This window comes from Gekko japonicus, unplaced genomic scaffold, assembly GCF_001447785.1.
Source record: "Gekko japonicus isolate JY-2015 unplaced genomic scaffold, Gekko_japonicus_V1.1 scaffold237, whole genome shotgun sequence".
In the NCBI taxonomy this organism is placed as follows: Eukaryota; Metazoa; Chordata; class Lepidosauria; order Squamata; family Gekkonidae; genus Gekko; species Gekko japonicus.
In genome coordinates, this window is record NW_015161955.1 from 772,007 (window position 1) to 784,346 (window position 12,340).

The 12,340-nt window shown below is 42.7% G+C and overlaps 1 protein-coding gene across 1 annotated transcript in view; it reads left to right on the top strand.

Annotated features, from left to right (window-relative positions):
- RNF17 (ring finger protein 17) overlaps positions 1-12,340 on the top strand; it is a 69,067-nt gene that overhangs the window by 41,705 nt on the left and 15,022 nt on the right. Inside the window, exons 19-25 of the mRNA XM_015429479.1 lie at positions 289-409; positions 650-874; positions 4,404-4,557; positions 5,246-5,364; positions 6,389-6,479; positions 8,930-9,039; positions 11,090-11,385. Of these exons, the coding sequence (XP_015284965.1) occupies positions 289-409; positions 650-874; positions 4,404-4,557; positions 5,246-5,364; positions 6,389-6,479; positions 8,930-9,039; positions 11,090-11,385 (1,116 nt within the window). The remainder of the gene's footprint in view (positions 1-288; positions 410-649; positions 875-4,403; positions 4,558-5,245; positions 5,365-6,388; positions 6,480-8,929; positions 9,040-11,089; positions 11,386-12,340) is intronic.

Genomic DNA, 12,340 nt, shown 5'->3' on the forward strand with positions numbered 1-12,340 from the left:
GCGCTGACGTGGGATGCAGCGCGGCAGGAGCCGTCAGGACATTGGCAAGACCCATTAGGGGTCATGGGCGGTATACAAATCACATGTAAATAAATTTAAAAAAAAATCAAAAATACTTTGAGCTTTGCAAAAATTCTAGGAAAGATCTTGAAATGGGAATGGAGAGAAAAACTTACTAATGATAGTGGCCCTCAGGTATTCTCCTTCAGGTTTGGGGTGTCAGGAAAACTAGTGTGTCATTTTTCTTGGGCATTTTGGATTGTAATGTCCTCTTTCATCTCTTTGTAGAAAAATTGCCGGACAATACATTCTCTGTTGAGCTCTATGAAAGTGTACCAGCAGTACCAAATGTGTCTCGTAGCATTAATAGCCTCCTGGTTAATGAAGGCCTAGCATTGAATGTACCAAGGCAAGTACAGTGTCCTGATAAACTATCATTAACATAAGCCCTGTAATGCAGTAGGTATTTGGGGGTGGGGGCAGGGTGGTGCAGTACAGCGAACAATCTAATATTTTCAATTAAGGGTCTGTTTTTGCTGTTATCAAAAGTGGAATATTTGGACTTGTGCAGGAAGATACTTCTATTTCTACTTGACTACTCCTAAATAGATAAAATAGATTTTACACGTGAGCCGTGCACTTTCCGTAGGAATCCCCAAACCTCTGCCATTGCTTACAATGAAGTGTGGGATCCTCCTCCAGAAGAAACCTTCACAAAGGAAGCGGAGGTTTTAAATTCTGGATGTACAGAGCTGTCACAAATGGAAGATTTGGCATTAGAGTGTAACAAAGAACTGCAAGTGCGAATTAGTCATATTGTGTCTCCAAGTAAGATCTTTGTGCAAATGCAGTCTGCAGAAAAACTGCTGAACAGGTAAGTGTATTTCGTTAGGATTGTAACATTATTCTCATTACAGTGCAGATATGCAGCACGTTTCTCCTTTGTGGTCTCTGTGCAGAGCTATGATTCAGAAAACATAGAGGTACTGTCTAGGCACAGAAATCTACCTTCTGAAACGCAACCTTGGAGTATTCTAAAATATTCTGAAACATTCCTAATCATAGCTCCATACAGACACAAAACTCATCAGTGTGTGTTTTTTAAAAAACAAAAACAAATCCTGTATCTGTCACATCACCTAGCTGTGAAAGTTTTACAGGAAAGATTGTTAGCAGTCAGACCCTCTTCCTGCAAGGGGAAATAGTTTGGTGCTTAGAGAGAGAGAGAGAGAAAATCAACGCTCCTCTTTAATATCACCCCAAAATATATGTGCACTGCGCTGTCTGGCCTAGAAATAAAAACAAAATGGAAGTGACTTGAGACAGAACATGGATGTCAGCCAGGGACAAATCCAAGCACATATCTTGGCAGGTGAGACAGGAAGGGTGAAATGCTAATGACCCTCCTCCCCACCCAAAACGAGATGCATACTTTAGACAGTGGGTTTCCTGACCTCACCTCGACTTAACATCAACACCTGGTCACACCTTCCCTTTTGCATTCACCCTAATTAGCACTATTCATACAACCCGATAGCTTCTATCCTGCACTCAAGGGTCATCAAGAAGTTATTAATGACCATGGTTTAAGTCAGGTAACCCTATCACGGGTTTCCCACTCCCAAAACATTGCATCTTCTTCGTGGTCTCTGCGCATCACACCTCTGGGATATAGTGCGCCTGCGCTGACCTAGATCGGTTCCTCTTGAAAAAAAGAGGGATTTTCGCGCCCGCTCCCCAGTCACGTGCAGGCCCCACTGCACATAACCAAGGGAGGGGCACGACAATCCCGCCAGTTCTCTTCTGACCGCCACGCTGGTAGGATCTTCTCTGCTTCGGTCGGTAAAAATTTTGGCTTTAGGGGCTATTCCTCTTTTTCTTCAAAGTTTCTTTGCTTTTTTCTTGGGGTTTTTTGCTAAGTGAAAGGACATTGTTACTACAAATATTACTTGGCCTATGGCCAAGAGGTGGGGTTTCTTTAAACGGTGCCTCAAGTGTGGTAGTAAAATCGCTCCTCCAGACGGACACTCACTTTGCCTTCTGTGCCCTGGGGTATCGCACCGAGTGGACTCTTGTGCACATTGTGCAAAGTTCTTGAAGCAGACGAGAAAGAACAGAGCTGCTAGACTTCGCGTCGTGCTTTTGGAGTTAGCGCTCTCGCCGATGTCGTCACAGGACACTTCGGGGCATACATCAATGTCTACTGCCGCCTCGGCATCGACGGCTGCATTGTCCCCGATACCGACTAACTCAGATGTCGACCACCCGATGCTGAAACGCTCGGCCCAGACATCTCAGTCTGAAGCCCATACTTCCTCCAAAAACTCCCTCTATGCAAACTCCACTGACCCCTTGGATGGCCACAGAATCGAATCTTGTGGGGGCTGCTTCGCTTGACTCCACGAGCTGAAAGCAACCACAAGGTGTACCACGGTCGCCTTCGCTGCGTCCTATCCAGCTCACTGACTCAGAGCACAATATGGACTTGATGCAGATCTCCCGGTCTTCCAGTGTCAAAAGCCTACACTTAAACCATGGAGCCGACACCTTTGTCCATCCTTCACCATTCCAACCTGATGATCGAGAACGACCATTGGCACCAATCCACCCACTGCCTACCCCCTTGGGATCAGCGGCAATGGCAATACAATCCATTCTCGAGTGGTATGCTGTGGTTCCCACCCCAACTGGTGGATTGGGACCGTCAGTCTACCTTCTCCCGGCTCTCTCAGTATCAAGATCCTCCACCGACGCCAGAGTTTGTGCGGCCTCAACCATCGAGGCCGATGGGCAAACCTCCCAAACCACTACCTCCAATAGTTCCCAAGTTTAAAGGGCCATCGAATCTGGTCCCATCGACACCGATGTTGCCAATTTCCTTTTCCAAACCATCTGAACATTCTGTCTCTTCCGACTCCTCCTCCCAATCAGGAGATGAAAAACCCGACCCTCAGATGGAACCCTCGCCTCAACATGTGGGTGAGGATCTTCCAATTTCTCCGTCAGAGGATGTCAAATCTTATGGGGACTTTATCAGACGTTGACCCTGTCTATGGTGCAACCTTCACCTTCTGTAACGGACTCCGTGTTCGATATCGTACAGATGGACACTTCTACCCTGATAGCCTTACCGATGACGTCAGTCCTGCTTCAGGCAGCTAAAAAATCCCATTGTCTCACCCGGCATCTACCCGTCTCGAGCCAGAGAATAGATCATATGTATAAGGTGCAGGAGCAAAGTGCTGAATTTTTATTCACCCACCCTAAACCTAATTCCGTCGTAGTCACCTCTTCTTCCAAAGGCAGACGCAGTCATTCAACCCCCACCCCCGAGAAAGAAGGGAGGTAAATTGATTTGTGTTCCAACCCTTTTATCATTCGAGTTGCCCTTTTCTGCACTTTTTCCAAAGCTATAATATCCTTTTTAAGGTGTGGTCACCAGAATTGCACACAGTATTCCAGATGAGGTCGCACCATTGATTTATATAGGGGCATTATGATATTGGCTGATCGGTTTACAATTCCCTTCCTAATAATACCCAGCATAGCATTGGCCTTCTTTATTGCAGTCACACACTGTCTCGACATTTTCAGTGAGTTATCTACTACAACTCCAAGATCTCTCTCTTGATCAGTCTCTGCCAGTTCAGACCCCATCAGCGTGTATTTATATTTAGGATTTTTGGCTCCAATGTGCATCACCTTGCACTTGGCCACATTGAACCCCATTTGCCATGTTGATGCCCACTTGCCCATCTTTGACAGATCCCTTTGGAGTGCCTCACAATCCTCACTGGTTTTCACCACCCTGAACAACTTCATATCATCCGCAAATTTAGCCACTTCACTGCTTACTCCCAACTCCAAATCATTAATGAACAAGTTAAAAAGCAGTGGACCAAGTACTGATCCCTGCAGTACCCCCACTGCTTACCCCCCTCCACTGAGAGAACTTCCCTATCTGCTTTTATTCTTTTATAATAAAACATCTTCTCTGTTGAATTGCAGCCTGGCTTATTCTGAGAGTTCTCTAAGGGAAAATCCTGGTATACCTAGGTGAAGATCCCTAGTTACCTGCCTCTTGCTCTGCATCTTTAAAAGCTAATTCCCCCATCTAATTAGGAGACCTCCCCTTTGGGTAACAAGATGTCTACCAAAATAACAGCATAACCTAGGGTTTTGTGTCAGTCTTTAATTTGAATTAAGGTAGTCACTACACAAATGAATGAATTAAGGTAGTCACTACACAAGTCCCGCTTTTTCTAGAGGAGACAGTACATCATTTCAAGAGTTATCAAAATACCTTGCTTTAACTGTGCAAGCCTTGCACTTCTGAAGAAATGGCTCTTTAGAGCATCAGTGAATGTGTAGACTTGTGGTCCTTTTGACTTTTTAAAACTTAGCTTACAGGAAAAGATATCTGCCACTTACAACATGTCTGAGGAAGAAGAAACTGTTCAATGGGAAATGGGTATGAACTGTGCTGCTGATATACATGGTCTAGATCAGTGGAACAGAGGCCGGGTCTGCAAGATTGTTTCTGAAAACACTGTGGAGGTAACTACTTTCAGAAAACCATTCTGTTTTTATGGAGCCAGTTTGGTGTAGTGGTTAGGAGCGTGGACTCTAATCTGGGAGAACCGGGTTTGATTCCCTCCTACTCCACATGCAGCTGCTGGTGTGACCTTGGGTCAGTCACAAGTTCTCTCAGAGCTGTTCTCTTAAGAGCAGTCCTCGAAAGAGCTCTCTCAGCCTCACCTACCTCACAGGGTGTCTGTTGTGGGGAGGGGAAGGGAAAGGAGATTATAAAATGCTCTTGAGACTCCCAAGTGAAGGACAGGGTATAAATCCAATCTCTTCTTCTTCTTCCCTTAGTATGACTGAGAGGGAACCATTTGGTATTAGATAAAAATGGAATTAAATCCTTTATTTTAAAAAAGTGTACTGTGAGAGAATAACTACACCTGGCTACTCCGATCCATATCATTGCACTTACTGTGCACGTCAGTAACTTTTTTCATAGGACAAACTAAAGGGAAATAATTGCAAAGTCAGACTAACCAGTTCTGTTCCTAGAGTTGTTGCCATATTTCATATGAAATGATCCTGAAGATGTCACTCTGAGAATCATGCATTCAATAGCCTTGTTGGGAGATTTATGATGTGTTAAACTGAACATTTTTAAAAATGTATTTAAAAAGCATTTCTAAAGAATGCGAATTTCCTTACGGCCATACTATTTCAGGTATTCTTCTTTGATTTTGGCACCACCAAAACTGTGAATACCATCTGTCTAAGAAAACTTGATGAGAATTTGATGTCAGTTGGGCCTCTAGCAGTGGAATGCTTCCTAACAGACTTAAGGTAACCAGATTTAATAAAATTCTGAAATGCAGCTAATTTGCTAATTTCCACTCAGCATGGTTCACAGCTGTGGAGTGCTGTGAACTTGGGGTCTTCCCTGTCAAAGTCGAGGCCCATGTCTTGTTACCGCTGCATTTCCTAGCCATAATGGCACATTGGGCCAGTATAGAAAACTGTAGCTCAAATTCTGAGAGACTTCATTACTGGAAACCCATAACCCAAATTAGCATAGTCAGTTAAGGAAAAACTGAGAGAAGTAAGCATTTGTATCGATATTATATACTAATGTTCTGGAACTATTCAGATGAGTAATATATCTCTTGTGCAAATGTAGTGTAGTTACACTAAACAAAGTAGATGTTATAGTTGAGCTGGCTGCAGAGCTTTTCAAAAAAAGGTTCGAATTTTTAAAATGGAGGAAGTTAAGGCAGATAAAAGAACTTTGATGTGGTATATGGTGACAACAGCTAGACTTGCTTATGTGCACAAGGTTGGAAAGAAGAACACCGGGAATTGATGAATGGATTAAAAAATTACTATTTGCAGTTGAAATGGATAAAATGACCAGGAAATTGAATAATCGGGATGCGGAGGATTTTTATAGAGACTGGAAGGATTTAAAAGACTATTTGGAAAAATATGAAGATGTAAAAGATACATTATTCAGTTTTGATAATTACTAAAAGTAGAACCATTATGGAGACTGTAGAAAATGAGGAGTAAGAAAGATGGAGTGGACATAAGTGTTACCTAGTGAAATATAAGAAATATTAAATGGAAATTGAATTTAGAAATAAGAAGCGCAGGAGGTCGAAGCACTGCGGGAAGCCTTGTATAGGGGAGGGAAATGGAAGGGGGAAGGATGTAACGAGGGTAAAAAGATACGGGACATAAGTTTTATTGTTGAACAGATGATGGATACTAAAATGTTATATTGGTTGACTTGATGTTATATCCAAATAAAGTTTAAAAAAAAAAGGTTCAAATTTTTACAAGGTTTGTTTCCTGCATTTCTCATTTTTAGGCCAGCTGGTGGGACTGAACAGTGGACAGCAACTGCATGCGATACACTGATACAATATTTAAGTGGAGCAATGGTAAAAATAATCATACAGGTTTGTAGTAAATACCTGAAGTGTCTCACAGAAGTATTGTAGCCTTTATTTGAACCTCAGGATGCTATTCAGATTGAGATTTAGGAGTAGGCTCAGATACAGGCCTATTATACACTGGCGTTTCACCTCGCTTTCACCATGCGTGTCCATCGGGTTTTCTTTTTTGTTCTGCAATGTTTATCCTCCCTTCAACGCTCAGTTGGCTTTCCGTTCGCTGTTTGCCCAGGTTTTCTGAGAGTGCTTTTGTGCCGGTTTTTCTCTTGCTTCGCTTCCAACCTGCTCCCCCAAACACACTTTTCAGTCTTGTCTCTGGTTTGCTAACACTGTTAGTTAATGAAGTTATACATACTCAGATACTCTTACTGAAATGAAAGTCTCATTGTTTAATTCCAAATGCGTATTTTTGTTGATAGTGGGTTAGGGTATATGGTAAGTTAATGTGGTACTAAAACATATTCTAATAGTGAAGTCAGGATATCTTTGGATATTTAAATCCAGTGACTGGAGCAGTGAATGGGCAAGACAGATCTTTCTACAAACCTGAAAAGGGACCTGGGTTTGCAAATATAAAAAAATGAAATCTAAAGAAATGCACTGGGCAGCTTTAAAAAATCCAAAAATGATAAAAGGAGCACCTGTAGCTTTAAGCAGTGGATTCCCTCAGTGACTGTTGCTAGGCAACCACAGGTTTCCAAGGTTTGCTTCTATCAGTAAAAGCAAGGAGGAGGCAGCAGAGCCCTTTTCAAGCCTATTTTGGCCATTGAGGGAGGGCACCACGGGGCCAGGCTTGACTAGGGTTGCCATCTCCAGGTTGGGAAATTCCTGGATATTTTGGGGTGGAGTCTGAGGAGGGCAGGGTTTGTGGAGGGGAGAGGCCTCAGCTGGATACAATGCCATAGAGTCCACCCTCCAGATCAGCTATTTTCTCCAGAGTGACGGATGTCTGTTTCCAAGTTCAGTTGTAGTTCTGGCAGATATCCAGGTCCCACCTGGAGGTTGGGAACCTAAGGCCTGGCAGCAGCCTCTGGGAGACTTGATACCATTCAACTTGTATGACTCAACCAGGCCTGGCTGCTTGCTCCTGTTCAGCAGCAACCTTATGAAAGCCATTGTGGAGTTCCTTGATATTACAGCAGCATTTGTCATCATTGATTATGACCTAATTACCCACTGCCTCACAGACATGGGGATTTCATGGAAAAGCCTTGAAATGGTTTATCTCATTGCTCCATGGTCGGGATCAGAGAGTGGCCCTTGGGGAGTCTATTTCAGCCTGATACCCTTTGGTGTACAGTGTCCCACAGGGGGCAGTCCTCTCCCCAATGTTATTTAATATCTATATGTGCCCTCTCGCCCTGCTGAGACGGCGTTTTGGGCTGGGATGTGATCAGTATGCTGTTGATACCCAGCTGTATCTGTTGATGGACGGATGGCTGAATCCTGCCCCAGACAATTTGGCCAGTGGTTTAGAGGCTGTGGTTGGTTGGTTGAAGCAGAGTTGGCTGAAACTAAATCTGTCAGAGACAGAGGTCTGTGGCTGAGCCAGGGAGATCTCAGGTTGGGATGCCAACTTCCAGCCCTTGACAGTGAGCCGTTAACACCAAGGCCATTTGTGAAGAGCTTAGGAGTGATTCTGTATACCCCCGTTTCGATGGGGGCTCAGATCACAACTGTTGCTAGACTGGCATTTTTTCATCTGCGCCAGGTTCGGCAACTGGTTCCCTTCCTGCCACGCCGCAACGTAGCCACAGTGATCCATGCAACGGTCACCTCCAGACTAGACTACTGTAATTTGCTGTCTTTCCTGGTACACCCCCCAGAGAGCATTGCGCTGTATGAATAACAACCTCTTGGCAATCCCTTGCCCAAAAGTATTAGTCTTGCCTGGTGGAATTTGATTCAGTTCCACAGGTCCTGTAAAATGGAAATGTTCCACTAGGCAGACAGCTAAGGCAGCGAAGTTTCCATCTAATTTGGCCTCCCCCAGCCCCCTCCCCACCACTTGTCTATATATTTAATAGCAACATGTGGCTCCCATCTGTGGATATCTAAATCCATGGATTGGGGCTGCACTGAATTAAATTTCCTGCAAATTTGGGGGGAAACCCAGCTTTGTAGAAAAATTTGAAATCTTAAAAAAAAATCCATTGGGGATTTAAATTCTCCACAGAATAATTGATTATTTTGATAGTTTCATTCTTGAGAGCTGGCGGGCCCAGTGGCAAACACTCCTAGATGCTGCAGTAGCAGCAGCCACGCTCCAAGACAGCTTGGTGATGGGGGGGGGGAGATGGGATCCCTCTGTGCTGCATCTTGTGGGCCCCCCACTTATTCATGATGTGATGTTGGTGGTTTAGTTAGTTGTTGCACTCATGTTGGAAAGCAAAACAGTGTGTAAAGAGTAGGAACAGAGCCACACACACCATTAACAGTTCATTTTTTCCTCCCAGGAAAAAAAAGCTTCACCATTTCCTGTGAAAATGTTTCACAGAGATGATGGATTGTACACTGATGTTTCAGAATACATGATTAAAAAAGGTTTGGCATTTAGGAAAAGAAGGTACGTATCTTTCATATAACTGATAGAGGTATGTAATCCTGCAGAATGCTTAAGGTAGAAGTTGGCATTCTTTTGTAGTTTCTAAGAATAAAGTTTTGATTGCTCCTTCTCAAATATTTGTGATGATGTACTAGAACAGTGCAGGTATGTCTGCCTTTATTTAAGATATGTATCCACCTGCTTTATTGCAGTCTGGATGGGTTCATAATTTTAATGCATTACAATGCTGAATAATGATGATTAATTATGCCGATGGATTTCCTATCTTAGATAGTCTTTATCTTGCTCTGGATGCATTTAAGTGTGGTAAAATGTACCTCATTTAGTTGGTAGAAGAGCAAGTGCAAAGAATGAACTCTGTCAGAAGTCAAGATTATGAACTTGATGCTTACCAAATGCAGTTTCTAACAAAGAACACAGTCTCTCTGTTCTTTTTGGCTTTGGAACATCTTCAGTTCTATTTGCAACAGCAAGTTTTTCCAATCCCCCCCCCCCAGCATAACACTCCAGATAAGGAAATATTAGCACATACAGAAACACGAGACTCTGACACCAGATGAGTTTATTGGGCTTTGCCTAGACCATAGTAGCTTTTTTGTCTCTTCTTCCCTCCTTTCTGCACCATAGTGGAAAAGAAAAATGGCAGCTATTTGTTTGTGAACCCATGCCCTGTTTGTTTGAATCTGCTTTTTTGCCCAAGGAAAGGGATAATAGTTTGCCTCCATGACAAGCCAAAATAAGTCACTTGGTTAAAGGCCTGCAAATGGGAGAGGTTGGCACCAACTCGGCATAGCTGTGTCATTATGGTTGTGGGGCTCACCTCTATCTTCAGATAGGGCAGTCCCAGCTTCACAGTAACTCCAGGATCAGAGCAAGTCATGATTTTGGGGGAATCCAAGTTGCTTTTACTTCAGAAGTCACAGATGGTCTAAAATCACCTTAGTTAAAAGGGCACTAAATCACTGATATGCAAAGGATACTCTCATGAGTAGAAAGGAACAAATTCACCATGTGCAGCCTTCAGCAGAGGTAGGAAAACTTAAATTCTTAATTCCTTTGCCCCCACTGGAATACCCCAACTACTGCAGTAAAAAGGCCTCAGTACTTCATTTAATGCTAAGGCCTTGTTCCCTTAACTGCAATTAGAAGACAAGCAGTTAGGGAAACCTGTATCAGTGTGGTGAACAGCCTCTTCTGGCAGAAGGGCAGTTTAAACTCTCCTGCCATGGATGGGAATATCCAGATAGTTCAGGCATAAGTGGCGAGAACCTGAGTTACTCTGAAAGACAGGTCCCCAAACACCCCCCCATTTCCTGAAACATGGATTAATGACCATCGTTTGCATCCCTTCCACATGCTCTGTGCTTGAAAAATTCATAGCATCCTGGCAGATCCCCAGTAGATGCCCTGCAAATACTTGTTCTTACTCTAATTGGTCCTCTTTAGGAATGGAGTTCTTAACTGGGGCATCCCAACGCAAAGTGGTGCTTTCAGTGGTTGAAATTGATGGGGTTTGGTAGGGTCTTTCTGTATTACTAGAAATGTACAGTGGGATGGAGTTACAAACTAGTTCAAATCTCCCCTTATCAGTGAACTTTCCAGGTAGTCATAAACTACATTCTGCTTCATACCTATGGGGATGATATTACTGACCTGTCCTCCAGAATTTTTTTAACAAATTAGACAAATGAAGAGAATTTTCTTCTAGTTAATTGTCTTCAAAGACCAGCCACCTTGTTCACAAAGGCAACTAAAATTTTCCTCCAAGAGAAAACTCATAATTTTCAGCTTATGCACCTGATCTTTTTGCTAGTTTGTCCAGCCGAAATCTGCTTAAAGAATGCTAATCAGGCTTAAGAAGTTCTAGGTTTGAGAAAACCCATTCTACAATAAAGGAGTACAAAACTCGTCATAATGCATTCTGCATATTGAGAAATGGAGCAAAGAATTTTTGGAGTTAAGAAAAGCTAGGTCTAGAAATAGAATTTAAAAGAAACACAGGAATCAATTTATTTGACATCTTTTGTTGAATCTCTATCTGTGTGCACAGAACAGACTTAATTCAAGCATTACCTGAGAAATCACAGGAAATCCGTTTAAAGCAAGAGAATACGGACATAAACAAATCTACTGCAGTATCAGGGAATATACTGAGGTCTTGTGCACCAGAAGAAGCTGAACTTCCTGTTACAGATCATGAAGATAAAGAATCAGAAAAATCTGCGGATCTGTCCAGAGCGGTTGTAACATATAAACCACCAGCTATTCCTAGTTTGAACCAGTTCAGTGCTGTAGTCTCCTATGTTGCAGACAATGGAACTATTTATGTTATACCAAAGTCACAAGGTAAATAGAAAATTGAGTGATAAATAACTAGAGCAAGCTCCATCATGGGAAGTGGCAGCTTTATATAATAAAATGGCATACCGTTCATCTACAGTGTGGGTCTCATTTTTTAAATTTTAGTATTAAATGTAGATGATCTAATTTCCCCTCAAATATTATATTGTGGCATGTTTCTTCCAAAGTAAGTAAAACTGTCTAGTGTATCAAAGTGGTCTTATATTTTTCCCCCTTGGTTTTCAAATTAACTTGCTCTGTTAAGGGTGTTTTGTTCACAGGTTTGGTTCTAAATTCAACAGAAATTGTATATCAGCAAACTGTATCGTTATTTTTTGCTAGTCCTCCCCTTCTATTCCTCAGTTCCTATATAAGAGTAGGGGTGTGCAAAAAGAAAAAATGCCGGTATTTTTCGGGTTTGGGTAAATCAGACCCGAAAAATATCGGTAAATGCCGAATTTCCCCAGTAAAATACCAGTAAGGTATTCGGATTGGGGCTATATTCAGTATTCCCGAATATATTTGGGTCCAGTTTACACCACCCAAGGGAACGGAGGCATGTTAGAATGCCTTCTTTCTCTCTGGTTAGACCCTACAGATTTCCTTGTCAATTTCACTCCCCGCCAGTCAGCTGGGAGTGAAATTGACAAGGGAAAGCCTTACTCTCTGCCTTCCCTTCTCTAATTTGACAGACTGTAGCTGGGAAAGGGCAGACAGGGAACCTAGGCATGTTTACAATGTCTTTCTTTCCCTCCTTGATCTCGGGGAGGGAAAGAAAGGCATTGTAAACATGCCTGCTTCCCTTCTTGATCTTCTCCAGGTGCCCTGACATCGGGGAGGGAAAGAAAGGCATTTAAACCGAACAGCTGACTGGTGGCTGAGCCAGCTGTTAAGTTTAATGAGACCTTTTTCGTATAGCAAAATGAACCCGAAAAAAAATCTGGATAATTACAGCTTTTTC